The sequence below is a fragment of the Dasypus novemcinctus genome, chromosome 26, assembly GCF_030445035.2.
Source record: "Dasypus novemcinctus isolate mDasNov1 chromosome 26, mDasNov1.1.hap2, whole genome shotgun sequence".
NCBI classification, from domain to species: Eukaryota; Metazoa; Chordata; class Mammalia; order Cingulata; family Dasypodidae; genus Dasypus; species Dasypus novemcinctus.
Window position 1 is genome coordinate 19,340,908 of NC_080698.1, and position 20,816 is coordinate 19,361,723.

The following is a 20,816-nucleotide window of genomic DNA, read 5'->3' on the forward strand; positions in this document are numbered from 1 at the left end:
ACCACATTTACATATATAATTCAGTGCTGTTAATTACTTTTACAATGTTGTGCTATCATCACCACCATTCATTACCCAGACTGTCCAATTTAAGCATTAACTCCTCAGACAACTCATTTAATTGTACTGAGCCGAGATCACCTCCTTCCTAGGGCGGCTGTGAGGACTGACTGAGAAGCATTGGGTAAGAGGTTTAGCTAAGTTCCTGCTACGCAGTTGGTGCTCCATTCGTGTTAATTCTCTCTTCTCTCCCCTCACGTAAGTCAGAAATCACGTGGTCCTGGTGCATTTCCAGCACTTTGGCCAACCACACTGACTGGCCCAAATGCCCACAGGGTAGGGTTTGGCACGGCAGCCACCCTGGCTTGCCAGGATGAGGGGTGTGGTATCAAGAGTATGAGCAGGACCAGGACCGGGGAAGGGCCTTTGGGAAGTGGCAGCAGATGGCAGAGTTTGATGGCAGGCACAGAACCGTGTGCCTGGGGGCTGCCCGAGGGGCTCTCCGCTCTCCCTGACGTGCTGGGTGGGCCTGGGTTGTTTAATCTCTAATATATGCACAGGTTCTGGTCCATGTGAGAGGGGGCCATAAAGAAGGGACTGATACACTGGAGAATTCTGGGCTGCTGACTACAGCTCAGGAGGTGGGAGGCCTGACTTCTAATGTCGGGTTTCCACTCGTCTCCAGGGCACCCTTCTCTTTGCTTTAACGAAAGCTACAGCCTAGTTGAGAGCAGTAGACAGTCCTGCTGTTTTTTAGCTTGCAGCATTGGAACGCGTCTGTCAGAAGAGATTTGAGGTCAAAGTATTTCCTTTTGGTCAGGCCGGCGTGGCATCAAGCAAGCTAAAAATATTCATAGTTAGGGACCACCTTGCCCCGTTGAAGTGCAGTAAGTCTATTTCTGAACAAAATCATCTTATCTTGTCTCCCTTTTTCTTCCTATATCTGTAACCACATGGCAGATAGGATTTGGGGGCTCTGCAGGAACCTTATTCTTGAATACTTTCCTTAAAATGCCTGGCCTAAATGGGGTCCTTTCTCAGGGGAGACACAAGGACTGGCACTTCGAGGCTGTGGCTTTCTAAGAGCACCCTGTAGGTGGACACGTGCACACGTTATGAATGGTAGGCTGAGGCCAAGGGCAGATGATGCCCAAAGTAACCGCCTAGCCCACGTCCCTAGCCTTCATGGCCTGGCATGACCTGCTCTTCCTGCTGCACCTAAACCAGGGTCTCTCAACCTGGGCACTTTGACAGTTGCTGTGGTGGGCTCTCCTGTGCGTTGCAGGATCTTTAGCAGCAACCCTGGCCTCTACCACTAGATGCCAATAGCAACCCCCACCTCCCTCCAGACGTTGCCCAGTGTCCCCTGGGGGACAAAACCGCCTCCAGTTGAGAACACTTACCTAAACATAAAGAGTGTCTTGGCATAAACATTACTTAGGATGACATTTCGGGACATCAGTCTGACTTGAGGCAATATCTTGTACCTGCTGCTACCTTCTGCCAAATGTTGTTCCCAGACATGTATTGTGTGTCATTTTGTAGCCAAGTTAAAAAAGAAAAATCTGATGACTATATGTCTATACAAAGAATGGGGTGCAGTGCCTTTTTAGTCAGACTGTACCTTTTTTTTTTTTTAAAGATTTATTTATTTCTCTCCCCTTCCCCCCTGTTGTCTACTCTCTGTGTCCAATTGCTGTGTGTTCTTCTATGTCCACTGGCATTTTTGTTATGCGGCACTGGGAAACTGCATCTCTTTTTTGTTGCGTCATCTTGCTACTCCAGCTCTCCGTGTGTGTGGTGCCACTCCTGGGCTGGCTGTGCTTTTTTTGCGCGGGGCGGCTCTCCTTATGGGGTGCACTCCTTGTGTGTGGGGCTCCCCTACACAGGGGACACCCCTGCGTGGCACGGCACTCCTTGAGCCCATTAGCAGTGCGTGTGGGCCAGCTCCACACGGGTCAGGAGGCCCTGGATACTGAACCCTGGACCTCCTATATGGTAAGAGGATGCTCTGTCAGTTGAGCCACAACTGCTTCCCCTGCACCTTTCTTGTTTAGTGGTTATATCCCCAGCATGAGGGAAGCACAGGGTCTGTAACATGACAGGTGCGTAATACATGTTTACATTTTTGTAAAACACATGTCCAGACTTAAAACTTGAAGTGTAAAAAAGCAGGCCAGCAAGTGTTTACTCAGCACCTACCAGGTATGCAACATTGGACTGGAATTTAAAAAATTAATGTTATTCTTCTGCCAGATCAATGTGAGCAATGGAAGTTCGAAGTAATTTTTGAGAATTAACATTTCATTTGGTTTGAACATTACTAAACTTTCCTCTGTGGGTAATTGTTTGAATTAACTCAGTTTTCTGTGCTAATTTCAGCTCTGTTAAAAGTATGTAAAAACTTAGAAAATTTGACAGTATTACCACAGTTCTGAGAAGAGAACAGCCTTTCAAAGCTAAAGGACAGATCTTCAAATAGAATTTCAAATGTTTTTAGCGTTTTATCTTTGTGTATTCAGAAATAATTACATTAGCATATTGCTTAAGAGAATTGCCACACTATGCAAATAAGTTTTGAAATATTTATTTTATAACCCCATATGGAACTAGCTAAGCATGGTGCCAGGCACATAGTTGATGTTAGTTCATAACTGAGTAAATATTGCTGAACAAAACACCCTTAACATCTTCCAGAGGAGGCAAAAGTTCTTGCTTTTGCTGATTTTGTCAGCCTTTGCTAAAGGAATAGAATGGTACTGATGGAAGTGAATGATAGGATAATAAGGTCTACTTTTTTTTCTCTCATGTTGACACATATATATATATCTCATACAGTTTTCCATTTTAACCCTTTTTAAGTGTGCAATTCCATGGCATTAATTACTTTCACAATGTTGTGCTGCCATCACCACCTTTCATTACTATAACTTTTCATAATCCAAAACAGAAACCTTCTATTAAGGTCCATTCTAAAACCTAGTTAGCAGGTTAACAGTGCTTATTTGCCTTTATTTTCTAGACAACCTGTTTAATTCAGTAGAATTAGTACAGTAGGAAGGATTTGTCAAGTACAGTGTTGGTAAGCATTTGTTGAGTTGGAATTATAAATAATACCTAAAGTATATCATCCAAAGATAATTAAAACAATTCTGAGCATTTGAAGAAAAAATGTTTACATTCTTTATATGACAATCTGTGCCTTCACTCATCATTCCCTGTGTGTATAAGCAGGAGACTGGACTAGGTCTGTGTTTCTCACTTATTAGTAAGAATTTTCTGGAGAGGTTATTAAACCTTCCCACTCCTAGGTCTCTATACTAAATATTCTGATTTAGTGGGTCTGGCCTTAGACCTGGGAGTGTGTATTCTTAACATTTCCCCCACCCTGCCCTGCCTTGCCCTTTCCTGGGTGATTTTTATGATCAAGCAAGTTTGGGAATCAGAGGATTCTGTTTCTTTGTGAAATGCCGTCATTGTATGTCTATTCCATCTTTTCACTTGTTTTCTTAAGCAAGACCCTTTATAAAGCTGACTGTGCCTATAAAATACAAGCTTTGAGCCCAGAAATCATGGATCTCAGTCCTCTTTTTTATTTTATACATGCATTTTTTAAAGAAGATTTATTTTTAAAATTTCTCCTTACCCCCTTGTTGTTTACTCTTGCTGTGTCTATTCATCTTCCTTGTTTCATTAGGAGACTCCAAGAACCGAACCTGCAACCTCCAGTATGGGAGGTAGGCACCTAATCACTTGAGTCACCTCTGTTCCCTGCTTTGTTGTGTCTCTCATTATGTTTTTCTTCTGTATCTCTTGTTACATCAGCTTACTGTACCTTCCTGTCACACCAGCTGTCTTTAGGAGGCACAGGGAACTGAACCAGGGACCTCCCATGTGGTAGGTGGGAGCTCAGTTGCTTGAGCCACATCTGCTTCCTGGATCTCAATCTTCTGACTGCTACTACACATAGTTTGGAAAGTTTTTTCAAACTTTTAATTTTGAGATCATTATAGATTCACATGCAGTGATAAGAAATAATTCAGAGATCTCATGTAACCTTGATCCACTTTCCCCCAATGGTAACATCTTGCAAAATGATAGTACAATATCACAACCATGAAGTTGACGTTGTGCAGTTAAAATTCAGGACATTTCAGTTCATACAGTGATTCCTCATACTACCCTTTTATAGCCATACCCACTTTCCACATGACCCCACCCCACTGCCCTGAGCCTTAAACTCATGGCAACCTCTAATCTGTTCTCCATTTCAATAATTTTGTCATTTCAAGAATATATATACATGGAAGCATAGAGTATGTACATTTGGGGATTGGCTTTTTTCACTCAGCCTGATTTCTGGAGAGTCTTACAGGTTTTTGCATGTATCAATAGTTAATTCCTTTTTATTGCAGAGTAATCATCTATGGTATGGATGCACCACTTTGTTTAACCATTTACCCAGTGCAGGACATCTGGGGTGTTTTCCAGTTTGTAACTATTACAAACAAAGCTATGAACATTCACGTCCAGGTTTTGGGTGACCGTAAGTGTTCATTTCCCTGGAATAAATGCCCAGGAGTACAGTTGCTGGGTCGGATGGTTTTGTTTTAAATTTTATAGATTTCTGCTCCTATCTTTATTTTCTTCCTTCTGCTTGCTTTGGATGATTATGCTTTCCTTTGTTTAGGTTCTCGAGGTGGGCACTTAGATTATTATTATTATTATTTTTTAAAGAATTATTTCTCTCCCCTTTCCCCCCCACCCCCGCTGCAGTTGTCTGTTCTCTGTGTCCATTTGCTGTGTGTTCTTCTTTTTGTCTGCTTCTGTTGTTGTCAGTGGCACGGGAATCTGTGTTTCTTTTTGTTGTTGTTGTTGCGTCATCTTGCTGCGTCAGCTCTCTGTGTGTGCGGCGCCATTCCTGGGCAGGCTGCACTTTCTTTTGCACTGGGCGGCTTTCCTTACGGGACGCACTCCTTGTGCGTGGGGCTACCCTACGCGGGGACACCCCTGCGTGGCACGGCACTCCTTGCGCGCATCAGCACTGTGCGTGGGCCAGCTCCACACAGATCAGGGAGGCCTGGGGTTTGAACCTTGGACCTCCCATGTGATAGACGGATGCCCTATCCACTGGGCCAAGTCCGCTTCCCTAGATTATTGATTTGAAAGTTTTCCTGTTTTTAATGTAAGCATTTAAGTGCTATGAACTTCCCCCTCAGCACTGCTTTAGCTCTGTCTCACAAATTGTGATATGTCATATTTTCATTTTCATTCAATGTTCAGCATATTTTTTTGCTTTCTCTTGAGAAAAGGAAAGACTTTACATAGGCCAAAGAGAATATGGATTATTTAGAAGCATATTGTTTAGTTTCTAACTGTTTGAAAGTTTGCCTGTTAGTGTTACTGTTTGATTCTGTTTGGTCAGAGAATACATTCTATATGATTTCAGTTCTTTTAAATTTGTTAAAATTTGTTTTATGGACTGGGATGTGGTCTTCATTGAGCTATGTTATGTGGGTAGTTGAAAATCAAATATGTATTCTTCTGTTCTTGAATGGAGTATTCTGTGGATCCTTTTGGCTGATGGTATTATTGAATTCCTCTGTAAGCTTTCTGATTTTCTGTCTGGTTGTCTAGTAGATTGCTGAGAGAGATACTAAAGTTTCCAACTGTAATTGCTGATTTTCTGTTTCTTTAGTTCTATCAGTTTTTTCTTCATGTACATTGCAGCTCTGGTGTCTGCTTACACATTTAGAATGACTATGCCTTGTTTGTAAATTTACCCTCTTATCTTTATGTAATGTTCCTCTCTGCCTCTGGTAATTTTCTTTGCTCAAAGGCCACTTTATCTGATATTTTGCTTTCTTTTGGTTCTCTGATTTCAGGGTTATGTAACAGATTCTTTTTCCCTCTTTTTTTTTTCAGGAATATATCATTCGGGTGCAGAGAGGAATTTCTGTAGAAAACAGCTGGCAGGTAAGCATTTATTTCGTCACTAGAAAAATGGTTAAATTTGTGGCCAAAAGCCTGACTTGGGACATCTAAATATTTGGAAAGGTTAGAACATGCGTAAATGTAAATTAAAATTCTCTTAGGTATAAACCTTTAGCTTTATAACATGTATTATAAAGGCTTTCTGTGCCTAGGTGTTCAGTTTAGTTAAATTCTTATATGATGTTAACACTGAGAGTATCTAGGAATTTGTTCTCCATTTCCTCCGTCTGCCCCTGGTGAGCAGGAGTTGCAGGTAAATTCTAACCTTCCACCTGTAGCTGAGTTAGAGTTCAGTCCATCAGGTTAGAAGGTAAGACAGTTGCCCTGGACACTGTCCAGTTTGGGACAGTACATTTCAGTGCACTCTCAACCCACTCGTGGGCAATTTCTATTGCTGGCTTCCTTGCTGACTCTAGGGGAGGGTCTTGTTGGGGTCCCAGGCTCTGCTTTCCTCAGAGGTGGCCTCAGAGAGACAAGACTTACTGGACAGACCTGGAGGTTCTTCCCATACCAGTTGGCTTGCAGAAAGTGAGTGGATTCTGTATAGGAGCCATTTCTTTCCTGTTTCAGTAATCATAATTGTCCCCCCACCCCCACCCTGCTCTTCCAAAAATCTTACCTTTCCTTTGCAGAGGCCACATTGGCCCAAAGTTGGTCTTCACCTGAAATTTCAAATGACTTTTTTGTTTGAATTATTGTAATATTTAACATTAATTGAGTGTTAGGCACTGAGTCAAGCACATCAATTAATTTCCTTTAACAACAAAACAGGGAAGTGGATGTGGCTCAAGCAGTTGGACTCCTGCTAATTGTGGGAGGTCCCAGGTTTAGTTCCCAGTGCCTCCTAAAGAAGACAAGTAAGACAGAGCTGATGTGGTTAGCTGATGCAACAAGATGACACAAAGAAGAGACACAACAAGGAAAACACACAATGAGAGACAACAAGCAGGGAGCATGGTGGCTTAAGCCATTGGACGCCTCCCTCCCACATGGGAAGTCCTGGGTTCAGTTCCTCGTGCTTCCTAAAAAAAAAAAGAGATGACAAGCATGCCACAAACAGACACAGAGAGCAGACAGTGAATGCAAACACTGGGTTCAGGGGATAAATAAATAAAGTAAATCTTAAAAAAAAATTAGCTCTGTGTAGTTGTATTATCCCTATTTTTCATGTGAGAGGTAAATAACTTGTCTGAGGTCCTAGTCAGATCTTTGAGGGAACAGGGTTGAATCCATGTTTTTTCTGTCGTTAACCACTGTGCTATCTCTCACTTCTTCACACTTTACACTTTTATTTTAACTTCTGGATGCCTACTTGGCAAGCAGCAATCAACTTTAAGTACAGCTTTCTAGATCAACTGAATTAGAATGCCTGCATTAGGATGTAGATTCCTGGTCGCCACCCTAGACCTACTGAATTCGATTCTTTGCAGGTGCCCTCTTAGGTGAGCTCTAGGTAATTCTTCTGTCCTCCAACATTTTAGAATCACTGATAAAGATTGAGGTCAAATTACTTGAAAGCAAAATAATTTCCTTGCTTGGAATGTGAGGAGCTAGTAAAATTTGGCATGACCTAATCAGTGCTTTCAACACAACTAAGAAAGATATGACCTTTCTACACATCCCTCTTCTGTTACTTTTACTGGACCTGTGGTTGATGTTGGGGTTGGTGTATCCTTAGGAGACCTGAATCTCTGGACTGTCCATGTGACAGCCAGGCCCTGAGCCTCAACAGACTTGCACCTCCTACCCTCTGGTTTATTGGACTTACCCTGGCCAGCTAACAGGGAGGCCAAGAAGGTCAGCCACCACACCAGGGAGCCAAGAGTGCCTACAACTGCAAATAGGAGAATTACATCCATCATCCATGTGGAATCTAAGCCCCCTCTTGATGTAGAGGGGGACTGGACATAACCATCCCAGGGTCCACAGGATGGAGGAATAGAGTGTGGATTAGAGTGGACTTACTAGTGTTCTGCTGTGGAACAACTGTAATTAGTAAGGGAAGAAATTGTAGCATTGATGTGGAGAAAGTGGCCAAGGTAGCTGCTGATGATAGGGAGAGGGAAGAAGAGATATGATTGGGGGCATTTTCAGGATTTGGAATTGTTCTGGGTGGTGCTGCAGACACAGATGCTGGACATTGTGTGTCCTGCCATGGCCCACTGGGTGGACTGGGGGAGAGTGTAGACTGCAATGTAGACCACTGTCCGTGTGGTGCAGCAGTGCTCCAAAATGTAATCACCAGGTGCAGTGAATGTGCCACGATGATGGAAGAGGTTGTTGATGTGGGAGGTGTGGGGTGAGGGGGGTGGGGGGATATATGGGGACCTCATATTTTTTGATTGTAACATTTAAAAGAAAATAAAGAAGAGGAAGAAAAAAAAAGAAAGAATGTGTGGATAATCTTCCAGGAACTAAGAAGGAGAAGAAGAAAGAGAAACAGCATCTGGCTCCAGAGACTGGGATTGAGAGTCAGGGAGAAGTGTGGCAGCTCTGCTGCCATTGCCAGCCAGTCTCTAGACTGGTGAAAAGTTTTATCCAAGGCAAGGGTGAAATGGCTTCAAAACTGTTCTCTCCTTTTGCTTTGATTCCATGCTCATTAAAACTTGTTATTTTTTTAAGTCATTATTTTCATTTTTTCAGTGTGCCTGTCTTTTTTTAATTTGAAAAGCCACTTTCCCTAAAAAATTAATACCTTATCATTCTCATTTATCTCTTGGCATCTTCTGAGTTTGCCTGGCATCAACCAGTTTCTCATGACCCAGACAGCTGCGGGGCACTGATAAGTCTATTTTCTAGGCCTATCAATTTAAGCACTTATTATCCTTAATGCAAGTGCCTCAGTTCTAGAGTGCCAATGAATATTAAATAGGGAAATATTGTGTATCTGAAAAGAGATGGTCTTAGTGAATCAAAATATCACTCTCTTGTCTTTTACAGATTGTTAGAAGATACAGCGACTTTGATTTGCTGAACAATAGCTTGCAGGTAAGTGTTTTGAAACTCCATTGACATATGTTGACTGCTTGTAGTGACTTGACTTAAATGGCTGGTTGGAAATAGCAGTATCAGGAACATGAAATTAACAAGTTTCTCAGGAAAAAGAGATATAGATAGAGATTTATTACTCTAAAATAAACTTTCGAAAACAAATGTGATTTATAGTTAATAGTTACCTTGAAACTGAGCACCTGTGTGCCAGCCTGCCACTCACCACAGTCAAGGGATGCTGTGTATTATCTCTTTTTCACTGATTAGGCTTGATCAAGTGGATGACTAGAGTTGTTGTTTTAGAGCAGGGGTTCATAACCTTTTTTCTTCCATGGACCCCTTTGCCATTCTGGTGAAAACCATGAACCCCTTCTCAGAATGTAGTGACAGGTAGTTTTGTGACACTCAACTAGTGTTGGGTGTAACAACTACCGTAATTTCAAAGTACAGATGAGTATAAATGATTTTTCGAGATATGCAACAATTGTAATGTGATATGAAATTAATACTACTGTAATTTATTGCATACATTCATAAATGAAAGAAATGCTAGATTTCAGTTAGAGGTCAGAGAAATAAAGATAACAAGTTGATTTTTTTCAATTCAAGCTCATGGACCCTTGGTTAAGAAGCCCTGATTTGGAGGGAGTTGGGATTTGGAACCTGGCTTGTCTGACTTCCAAACTCAGACTCTCTGCACTAAACTAGGCTGTGCTGTCAGCATTTGCAGATCAACGTTTAGCAGTAACAGTAGTGATTCAGCCTTTTCTAGTGTAACTTTTCCCCCCCTTAAGTCTGCATTTCTAAATTCTTTTGATTTTAAATTTCCCTAACTCGGTGGCCATAACGGAAAGAGGGATGAGCTGCAAAGTCTTCCTCAGAAAACCCAGCCAGTGCTGGTAATGGTTGAAGGGTCTTAGAGGGGCTTCAGCACCATAGGAAGTACTGGCAGTATATCACCTTTCTTTCCTTTTGGCAGATGGGTCTTCAAGTGCTGTGGATTGCTGAGGAGGACAATGGGCTTGTTTCATACCTTAGATTTCATTGATAACATAAAGCTCCTTAGACCTGAGCCAGAGAAGTGCTTGGCTCACTATCAGCTTGTCTGGGAGGAGAAGGACTGCTCCTTGCATTGATGAGCTAGCCATCATCATGTATTCTGAGTGATCTCTGAGCCTGTTCATGAAGGTCAGAAGGACTGCTAGCCTGAGAAGTTCTTCAAAACTTCCTATTCTTCGAAAGGCCAAGTTTTATCTATCTATCTATCTATCTATCTATCTATCTATCTATCTATTTATTTTTTTAATTTATTTCTCTCCTCTTCCCTCCCTGTTGTCTGCTCTCTGTGTCCATTTGCTGTGTACTGTTCTTGTCAGGCGGCACCAGGAATCTGTCTCTTTTCGTTGTGTCATCTTGCTGCATCAGCTCTCCGTGTGTGCGGTGCCACTCCTGGGTGTGCTGCATTTTTCGTGCAGGGCGCAGTCCTTGCGTATGGGGCACTCCTATGTGAGGGGCACCCCTGTGTGGCAGGGCACTCCTTGCATGTGGCAGCACTGAACGTGGGCCAGCTCACCACGCAGGCCAGGAGGCCCTGGGTACTGAACCCTGGACCTCCTATATGGTAGGTGGATGCTCTATCAGTTGAGCCACATCTTTTTCCTGGGCCAGGTTTTATTGACCAGACTTCAGAAAATAGCATTTGTAGAACCCAAACTTTAAATTTAATTTACAGCACTGCCGAAAGCATGCCTGCCTTATATTCCATCTGATAGAATTGGCCGAAATACTGATAGACTGGTAATTGCCCTATTTGCCATGAATTTGACACATGTTGTCTTTTTTCATTTTAATTGTGATATGACCAATTTAAATCTCCAGATAGAATATTGGCCGAGATTGAATTCTCACTGACTGCCTTAGTTGGTTTCATTTAAGGATTTTAATAGCATAATCTTCCAACTTATACAAAAGCTGGCCTTGTGGTAATATTGTCAGTAAGGCATCAGGGCACCAATGTGCAGTTTATCCCAGCAGGGATTTTGATCACAAGCCCCTCCAGATGCAGTGGCCCACATTATGTTTCCAGGGAAGTGTGAGCATTTGTGAGTTCACATTGGGCCTACGATATGTTTTTGCCTTTATGTGCAAGTGAATCTTTTCCCAGTTTTAAAGTAGGGGATTGTTGTACAAAAACAGTCAGCTAGGGCTGAGTAAGAATTTTGGGAGAAATTGGAATTGAAATTACATAGGCTTCAGCTCCAGAGAATGGGAAGTAGGGACAAAAGAGGGGAATTCTATCTCCCATTTGCTCTTTGTCTTTCTCTCTCTTTCTCTTGTTTTTTTAAATCTTTTCTCTCCCATTTGCTCTTTTGGGATATAGAGTTGAATCTCCATGAGTATTCAATTTTGGCCTTTAATATCATAGAATTTTTTTTTGGCTTCAGTGTAACTTTTCATTTAAAAATGGGCACTTTAAGTGTGCATCTTATTTCAAATGCAAATATACATGTATATTGATACTGGCATGTGTTGAGCAGGATGTGGCCAGACATCATTTCAGTGGGAGATTTTTTGAGATCCAAGTAAACAAACAGAAGAAAGTATGTGCAGATTTTTGGCAACCAAGTAATTTCAAAACAAACTCCATAAAACAGACCAAGAAGACTCCAAAACCACTGAGCAAAGCTGTGACCATGATTTTCAGGGTCTCATTACCCTCTTGACTGATAAATGAGTTCCTGATGAAGAAAGAGAAATATAATACACATATGCAGAGTTGTCAGAGTCCAATAGAAAAATGCTTAAGTGAAAAAAAAAAGCAGGATATAAACTTACACTTGCATTATAATGGCATGAAATGTTTAGAGAAAAAGATTGGAAGGAAACATTCCAAACTGTTAAGAGTGGTGACCCCAAGGTGGTGGCATTATGGGTCACGGTTTTTGTTTTTTTCTGTTTCTTTATACTGTTCTGTACTTTCCAAGTTCTCTACAACCATAATAGCTATATAAGTAGAAAACTAGAAAAAAGCTGTATTTTCCAAAATTATTATAGGGAGCATATATTATGGTAACAATGAAGAACAGTCACCTGTTTTTTTTGTTTTTTTTGTTTTTGATGTACCAAGGCCAGGGATTGAATCCGGTACCTTGTGTGTGGGAAGCCGGTGCTCAACCACTGAGCCACATCGTCCATCTCCCCTGAGTTGGTTTTTCATTTGACTAGCAAGTTATTTGTTTTTGTTAAGAGGCAGCAGGAACCAAACCCAGGACTTCCCACTTGGGAAGCAGGCACTCAACTGGTTGAGCCACATCTACTTCCTCACCTTATTTTATTTTATTTTTTTAAAGATTATTTATTTATTTATTTCTCCCCACCCACACCCCCAGTTGTCTGCTCTTTGTGTCCATTCGCTGTGTTCTTCTGTGACCACTTCTGTCCTTATCAGTGGCACCGGAGATCTGTGTTTCTTTTTGTTGCATCATCTTGTTGTGTCAGCTCTCCGAGTGTGCAGTGCCATTCCTGGGCAGGCTGCACTTTCTTTAGTGCTGGGCGGCTTTCCTCACGGGGCACACTCCTTGCGCGTGGGGCTCCCCTACGCAGGGAACACCCCCGCGTGGCACGGCACTCCTTGCGCGCATCAGCACTGGGCGTGGGCCAGCTCCATATGGGTCAAGGAGGCCCGGGGTCTGAACCGCGGACCTCCCATGTGGTAGGCGGATGCCCTATCCATTGGGCCAAGTCCGCTTCCCCCTCACCTTATTTTAAAGGCAGTAACAAAATAGTTACCATCTAGGAAGAAAGCATACAGTGAAGAAAGCATACAGGTCAGAGAGCCCTTACACTTGGGGAGGAGCCCTGGCTCTGCCCCTTACCAGGAATGAGGCTTTGGGCCAGTCATTTCCTCTCTCATGCCTCACTTTCCCCTTCTGAAATAAAGGGGTTGAACCAGATTACTTCTTTACTGTGGGGGAGGTTGTGGCCATGTCAGGGTCTGTTGAGAGCCTAGAATTCCCTGGAATATTGGCTGGAATGTGGTTGAAGGCAATTTGCAAAATCATTAAGAACCGATAATGGAAGTAAGTAAGGAGAGACTAACAGATTCAGAGTTTGAAAGTTTTTTCCCTTCAGATTGTGATGCAGTTAATTATGTAGTTTCAGATGCTTTACTAGGCTAACATAAATCAGATTAGGGGAACCAGACTCCCACTTTGGGGGTTTCCCCATTTGCATTTCACTCTGTAGTTGTTATAAATGGAACTCCGATGACTTCTCTTGTGGCTTTCTTGTTCTCTTTTCTGTTTATTAGGAACTCAAGAGGGGAATCCATAGGGCACATTTAAGAAGAAAGCTAGCGACAGTGGGAGGATGAGGGCCTGGCTTGAAGCCATCAGTAGCTTAGTGACTTTGTCACCCTCTGTGCTGGTATTCTTTTTCACTTCCTTCTAATTAGTCATTGGAGTTCTAAATTTTATATTCTGTGAATGGTAAGCATTTAAAAAATTCTAGGGGAAAGTTGAAAGAGAAAAGAATGGTCCTTTGAATGCTAGTGTTTTTAAAGAGGCAAGATTTTAACATATGCACATATATGCCTTGTTTTAGTACTTTTAGGACTATTTGTTGTGAGATCTTAAACTAGGCCAGGAAAACACCTCCGGTCTGACATTGCAGGGACATTATAATCACAACTGCTGGCAAAAGAACTTTGTTTCACCTGATTATTTGGAAGAACTGATAGGATGTCTGGGCAGATCAGTACATTTTCCTAAAGTGAATTAAAGCTTGGAAAAACAGATTGGTTGAATCTTGGATGTTGCAGAGTTTGAAATACTTTATGAAAGTCATTCTCACATCCCCACCATGAGTGAAAAATATCCCCAATATTAGAGTTTGAATCTGATGCTGTCAGAGTAACTCTCCATTCTAAGTGATGCAGGATTCAGTTGGTTATGCTGTTGTGCAGGTAGCACAGGCAAATCTATTGATATTGGTTGAAGGTATTTTTTTATCCTTGCCACATATATAATCCATTTGATAAGCAAAAGCATTTTTCTTTTATTGGAAAAAGTAGTACATGAACATTTCATAGAGTAGAAATTATTTTGAAAAATTAATTTACCCAACCCACCTCCAGAGGTAGCTATTGTTAACCAGTGAGTGTGAGTCCTTCTAGACCTTTTTGGTACATATATAACCGTATCCCTGGGCTTATATACACACATATAAACTTTAAAAAATGAAATTATATTATGCAACTTAGTAAAAGAATTTTAAAAAGGAATAAGTTAGTTGTGTTATAAGTAGTATATTCCCCTTGATTTAACACTCTGTGGTCTAAAGGTTTTGGTTTGGATGCATACTACCTGAGTGCTTTTCTTTCTTCCTAATTGGGTGTTTCATTTAGCTAATAAAGAAATGCCTAAGTGTGTGGATGAGAAAAACGACCTGATGTTTAAGTGTCTAATTATGCTGTGGTAGAAAATTCATGCTGAGTATGCCCTGGCCTGTTTTCACGATTACATTGAAGAAATAGGCAGTTTAGAATTATCAGCCAACCTTTTATCATGTCTAATGTCAAGTTCAAGGTCTTCATTTAGCTGCATCATTGTTTGAAAAACAGTGGAACAAGCTAAGCTAGGTTTGCGCACATGGGTGGTTTAGATTACATCCTTGTCTGATTTCAAGTTGCCCTTCTCTTTAGGCCTTACCCTCGATCAATACACATGTCACTTAGACTGCTCTAATCTAAGCACAAGTGTAGAATAGCATTATCCTTTGAAAGTAACTTTATTCTTTGAATTAAGATTATGTGTGTGTATGTGTGTGTTTAAGTTTAAAAAATAGATTCATGCAGTTTTATATGATTTGGAAAATGATAGTAGATTGTACACCTGCATTAACTTTTCCTCCCTCCCCAAACCACTCTAAAAATGACAGTAAATTGATTAAAAATATATTTTAATTCACACATACATACACACACTTACATACATAGTTATACACTTACCCTCAAGGATAAGTAGAATAGGAGAAGAGAAAGCCACCATAAAACCTATGAAACTGAGGAGCCAGTAGATGAGAGGTAACCAATTAAGCAAATATGGGATAGCAGAATTCTGGGACAGTGGGTGTGGTGTGGTGGGTATAATAACCCTGATAGGTCTCAGTTTACTTTGACCCAATTTCACCACAGAATCCCCAAGCAGTTCAGCAACTGGCAGCACCAAATGCCTCCAGAATAGAGTGAAGGTGGTGCTAAGAAGCTGTGAGAGCCCCACGTCTCCCCTCTCTGAAGAAGTTGTGACTGCCCGCCTCCCTCCAGTTTATATTCTGGAGAAGGTTAAACAGTCTTTGGACTGGGGAATGCAGGGAAAATTGAAAACATAGTAAATGCCCTTGCCAGACCTATTCTTCTTCTTAGCTCCCAGAATGCTGGCCGCCAGGCTAGACTCTCCCAGCAGGAGACTGGAAGATTCTTTTCTGAGGAATCTGCCCAGTCTTAGGGGAAATTGCTAAGGACACTGAGGCCAGGGGTTTCTCAGTGAAGATGGCAAGGCCATCTTCCACAATGAAGCCCACAGTAGATAATCTCCAGCCACTTATCCAGAACTTCTAGTTCAGCTTTTTGGTGCTCTACTCTTTGAGGAGACAACCAAGGGTCACCAGATTCCAGAGAAACATTTTTGTTTTTGTAAATTAGAAAAGTTGTGGGTATACAGAAAAATCGTCCATAAAATACTGAGTCTCCATATACCACCCTATTATTATTTTTTTAAAATTATTTATTATTTTTTTTAAAAATTACATTATGAAAAATATGAGGTCCCATTCAACCCCACCGCCCCCGCCCCCCACTCCCCCCACAGCAACACTCTCTCCCATCATCATGACACATCCATTGCACCTGGTAAGTTCATCTCTGAGCATCACTGCACCCCATAGTCAATGGTCCACATCATAGCCCAGACTCTCTCACGTTCCATCCAGTGGGCCCTGGGGGGATCTATAATGTCCCGTAATTGTCCGTGAAGCACTATCCAGGACAACTCCACGTCCCGAAAACGCCTCCACATCTCATCTCTTCCTCCCGTTCCCCACACCCAGCAGCCACCATGGCTACCATTCCCACACCCATTCCACATTTTCTCTGTGGACATTGGATTGGTTGTGTCCATTGCACATCTATGTCAAGTGAGGGCTTAGATTCCATATGGGTACTGGATACACTCCTCCCGCTTCCAGTTGTAGACACTCTAGGCTCCATGTTGTGGTGGTTGACCTTCTTCAACTCCATGTTAGCTGATACCACCCTATTATTAACACCTTGCATTAGTGTGTACATTGGTTACAATTTATGAAAAAATATTTTTGTAATTGGATGATTAACTATAGCCCTTACAACAAGGGTCACTGTGTTGTACAGTCCTATGTATTTAAAAAAATTTCTTATTCTAGTAACATATATACAACCTAAATTTTCACCTTTTAAGCATACTCACATATATAATTCAGTGCTGTTAATTAAATTCACAATGTTGGGCTACCATCACCAGCATCCATTACAAAGCTTTATAATGAACCCGTATAGAAACTCTGTACAATTTAAGCATAAACTCCCCATTCCTTACCCTTACCCCACCCCTGGTAAACCTGTATTCTAGGTTCAGATTCTGTGAGTTTTCTTATTCTAGTTATTTCATATCAGTAAAACCAGACAATATTTGTTCTTTTGTGTGTCTTATTTCATACAACATGATGTCTTTAAGGTTCATCCATGCTGTCACATACTGCAATCCTTTTTTACATCTGAATAATATTCCAGTGTATTTATAAATCACATTTTATTTGTCCATCAGTTGATGGACACTTGGGTTGCTTCCACCATTTAGCAATTGTGAATAATGCCACCATGAACATCGGTATGCAAATATCTCCTTGAGTTGCTCTTTTCAAAACCTTTGGGTACGTACCTAGAAATGGGTTTGCCAGGTCATATGGTAATTCTGTACTTAACTTCCCAAGGAACTGCCAAATTGTCTTCCACAATGGTTACACAATTTACATTCCCACCAACAATAAATGAATATTCCTATTTCTCCATATCCTCTCTAACACTTGTAATTTTCTTCCTTTTTTTTAGGTAGTAGCCATTCTAGTGGGTATGAAATGATACATCTTTTTGGTTTTTATTTGTATTTCCCTAATAACTAATGATGTTGAACATCTTTTCATGTCCTTTTTGGTCATTTTATATCCTCTTTAGAGGAATGTCGGTTTAAGTCTTTTGCCCATTTTTAAAATAGGTTGGTTGTCTTTTTTTTCTTGAGTCATAGGACTTCTTCGTATATTCTGGATAGTAAACCTTTATCAAATATGTGGTTTCCAAATATTTTCTCCCATTGAATAGATTGTCTTTTCATTTTCGTGGTCAAATCTTTTGATGCACAATTTTAATTTTGATGAGATCATTCCCATTTATCTGTTTTTTCTTTTGTTGCTGATGCTTTGAGTATAATGTCTAAGAAACCATTGCCTAACACAAGATACTGAAAAAGCTTCCCTATATTTTCTTCTAGGAGTTTTATAGTCCTGTTTCTTATGTTTAGGTCTTTGATCCATTTTGAGGATTTTTGTATATGGTGTAAGGTAGAGGCCCTCCTTCATTCTTTTGCATATGGATATTTAGTTCTCTCATCACCATTTGTTGAATAGACTATTCTTTCCCAAATGAACGGAGTTGGCAACTTTGTGAAAAACCAGTTGGTGGGAGGGATTACTACAAAGTACCAGCTGATGATGTAAATAGAAAATGACCTTAAATACAAGGGTCAACTTGGACCAGCAGAATATCTCAGTCTACATATAATACCAGGAGCTAAAAATGCTTTTTGACCTGAATCAAGGGGGAAATGGAAAGGACAAATGAGTTTATATGGCTATGAGTCTCCAAAAAAGAGCTGGGAGGTTATCAAAGGCGTTGCCCTTATGCACACCTCAGCAGAGTCCCAGAGACGGATAAAGTAGATACAACCCCAGGTTTTAGTTCTTCTGAAGGCTACAGAGTCCCACAGGTTCTATGGTCATGGCAGATGAAGTTCAATGCCATGTCAGTTGGCCCTTCTTTGGAGCTTGTGTTTCTGTGTGATGGAGGTGGACTCAGATGTGATCTTTTTTCACAACCCTCTCCTGTTACGTTTACCAGAACTGTAGTTGGTGCTGGGGTTTAATATATACCCAGAGGATCTGAATCTCTGGACTGACCATATGATAGCCAGGCCCTGAGCCTCAACAGACTTCAGCTCCTACACTCTGGTTTGTTGGACTTACCCCACTCGGCCAACATGGAGTTGAAGAAGGTCAACCACCAAACCATGGAGCCAAAAGTGCCTACAACTGAAAGCAGGAGGATTGCATCTAGCATCCAGGTGGAATCTAAGCCCCCTCTTGATATGGATGTGGAGTGGACACAACCAATTCAAGGTCCACAGGGTGGAGGAATAGAGTATGGATTAGAATGGACTTACTGATATTCTATTCATGAACTATTATGATTAGTAATCGAAGAAAATGTGGCATTGGTGTGGAGAAAGTGGCCATGGTGGCTGCTGGGTATGGGGAATGGGAGGAAGAAATGAGATGTAGAGGTGTTTTTGGGACTTGGAGTTGTCCTGGGTGGTGCTGGAGGGACAATTACCGGACATTGTATGTCCTCCCATGGCCCACTGGATGGAATGTGGGAGAGTGTGGACTATGATGTGGACCATTGACCATGAGGTGCAGCGGTGCTCAGAGATGTATTCACCAAGTGCAATGAATGACTCACGATGATGGAGGATATTGTTGCTATGGGGGGAGGAATGGGGTGAGGGGGGTGGGGGGTATATGGGGACCTCATATTTTCTGAATGTAATAAAAGCAAAAACAAAAACAAAACCAATTGGCGGGAAGCGGACTTGGCCCAGTGGTTAGGGCATCCATCTACCACATGGGAGGTCTGTGGTTCAAACCCTGGGCCTCCTTGACCCGTGTGGAGCTGGCCCACGTGCAGTACTGATGTGCGCAAGGAGTACCTTGACACGCAGGGGTGTCCCCCGTGTAGGGGAGCCTCACGCACAAGGAATGCACCCCATAAGAAGAGCTGCCCAGTGCAAAAGAAAGTGCAGCCTGCCTAAGAATGGCACCGCCCACATGGAGAGCTGACACAACAAGATAATGCAACAAAAAGAGACACAGATTCCCATGCTGCTGACAACAACAGAAGCAGACAAAGAAGATGACGCAGCAAATAGACAGAGAACAGACAACCGGGGCTGGGGGGAAGGGGAGAGAAATAAAATAAATAAATAAATAAATCTTTAAAAACAAAAGAAAAAAACCCCAATTGGCCATACATGTGAATGTCTATTTCTGAACTCTGTCCTTGTATCAATATCATGCTGTTTTGACCACTGTAATAAGTTTTAAAGTCAACTTCATCCTTCATTTTCAAGATGGTTTTGGCTGTTGGGGCTGCTTTTCCTTCCAAATAAATTTTGTGATTGGTGTTTCCATTTTTGCAAAAAAGGTTGTTGAAATTTTGATTGGGATTGTGTTGAATCTACAAACTTTTTTGATTAGAATTAACATCTTAAGATTTTTTAGTCTTCTAATCCGTGAACATGGAATGTCACTTTATTTAGGTCTTTGGTTTCTTTTAGCAAAGTTTTGTAGTTTTCTGTGTACAAGTCCTTTACATCCTTGGTTAGATTTATTCCTAGATATTTGATTCCTTTAAGTTCCTATTATAAATGGAATTTTTTTCTTGATTTCCTCCTCAGATTAGTCATTACTAGTGTATAGAAATACTACGGATTTTTGCATGTTGATCTTGTATCCTGCCACTTTGCTGAATTCATTTATTAGCTTTAGTAGCTTTGTTGTTGATTTTTTGAGAATTTCTATATAAAGGTCATGTTATCTATAAATAGTCAAAGTTTCACTTCTTCCTTTCTAATTTGGGTGCTTTTTATTTCTTTTTCTTGCCTAACTACTATGGCTAGAAGTTCCAGCACAATGTCGAATAATAGTGGCATCCTTGTCTTGTTCCCACTCTTAGAGGAAAAGCTTTCAGTCTTTAACCATTGAGTACGATATTGGCTGTGGGTTTTTCATATATGCCCTTGATTATGATGAGGAAATTTCCTTTTATTCCTGTTTTTCTGTTTTTATCAAGAAAGGATGCTATATTTTGTCAAATGCCTTTTCTGCATCAATAGAAACAATCATTTGTGGTTTTTTTTCTCTTCTGTTAATGTGGTATATAATATTAATTGTTTTCTTATGTTCAACCATCCTTACGTACCTGGAATAAATCACATTTGATCATGGTGTATAATTCTTTTAATGTGCTGTTGGATTCAATTTGCGAGTGTTTGTTGAGGATTTTGCATCTATGATCATAAGAGAAATTGGTCTGTAGTATTCTTTTCTTGTAGTATCTTTATCTGACTTCAGTATTAGGGTTATGTTGGCCTCATAGAATTAGTTAGGTTATGCTCTATCCTCTTCAATTTTGGGGGAGAGTTTGGGCAAAATTGACATTAATTCTTCTTAGAATATTTAGTAGAATTCACCTGTGAAGCCTTCTGGTCCTGGGCTTTTCTGTTTTGGGAGGTTTTTGATGACTGATTCAATCTCTTGACTTGTAATTAGTCTGTTGAGATATTCTATTTTATCTAGAGTTAGTATAAGTTGTCTATGTGTTTCTAGGAATTTTTCCATTTCATATTGGCTGTCTAATTTGTTGGCATATAATTATTTATAGTATCCTGTTATGAACCTTTTTTATTTCA

General features: G+C 41.0%; 1 protein-coding gene across 14 annotated transcripts in view; it reads left to right on the plus strand.

Annotated features, from left to right (window-relative positions):
- Positions 1 to 20,816, plus strand: part of PXK (PX domain containing serine/threonine kinase like) — a 92,618-nt gene that overhangs the window by 23,956 nt on the left and 47,846 nt on the right. For 9 of the 14 annotated variants that reach the window (XR_011647542.1, XM_023586648.3, XM_058288225.2 and 6 more), the window contains exons 2-3: positions 5,926 to 5,976; positions 8,935 to 8,982. Coding sequence is in view for 13 of the 14 variants with exons in the window: in XM_023586648.3 (XP_023442416.1) it covers positions 5,926 to 5,976; positions 8,935 to 8,982 (99 nt within the window). In the remaining variant the exon portion in view is untranslated. Of the gene's footprint in view, positions 1 to 3,558; positions 3,738 to 5,925; positions 5,977 to 8,934; positions 8,983 to 20,816 lie in introns of those variants that run through there. The other 5 variants (XM_071212120.1, XM_023586650.3, XM_071212119.1 and 2 more) reach the window with 1 other exon arrangement.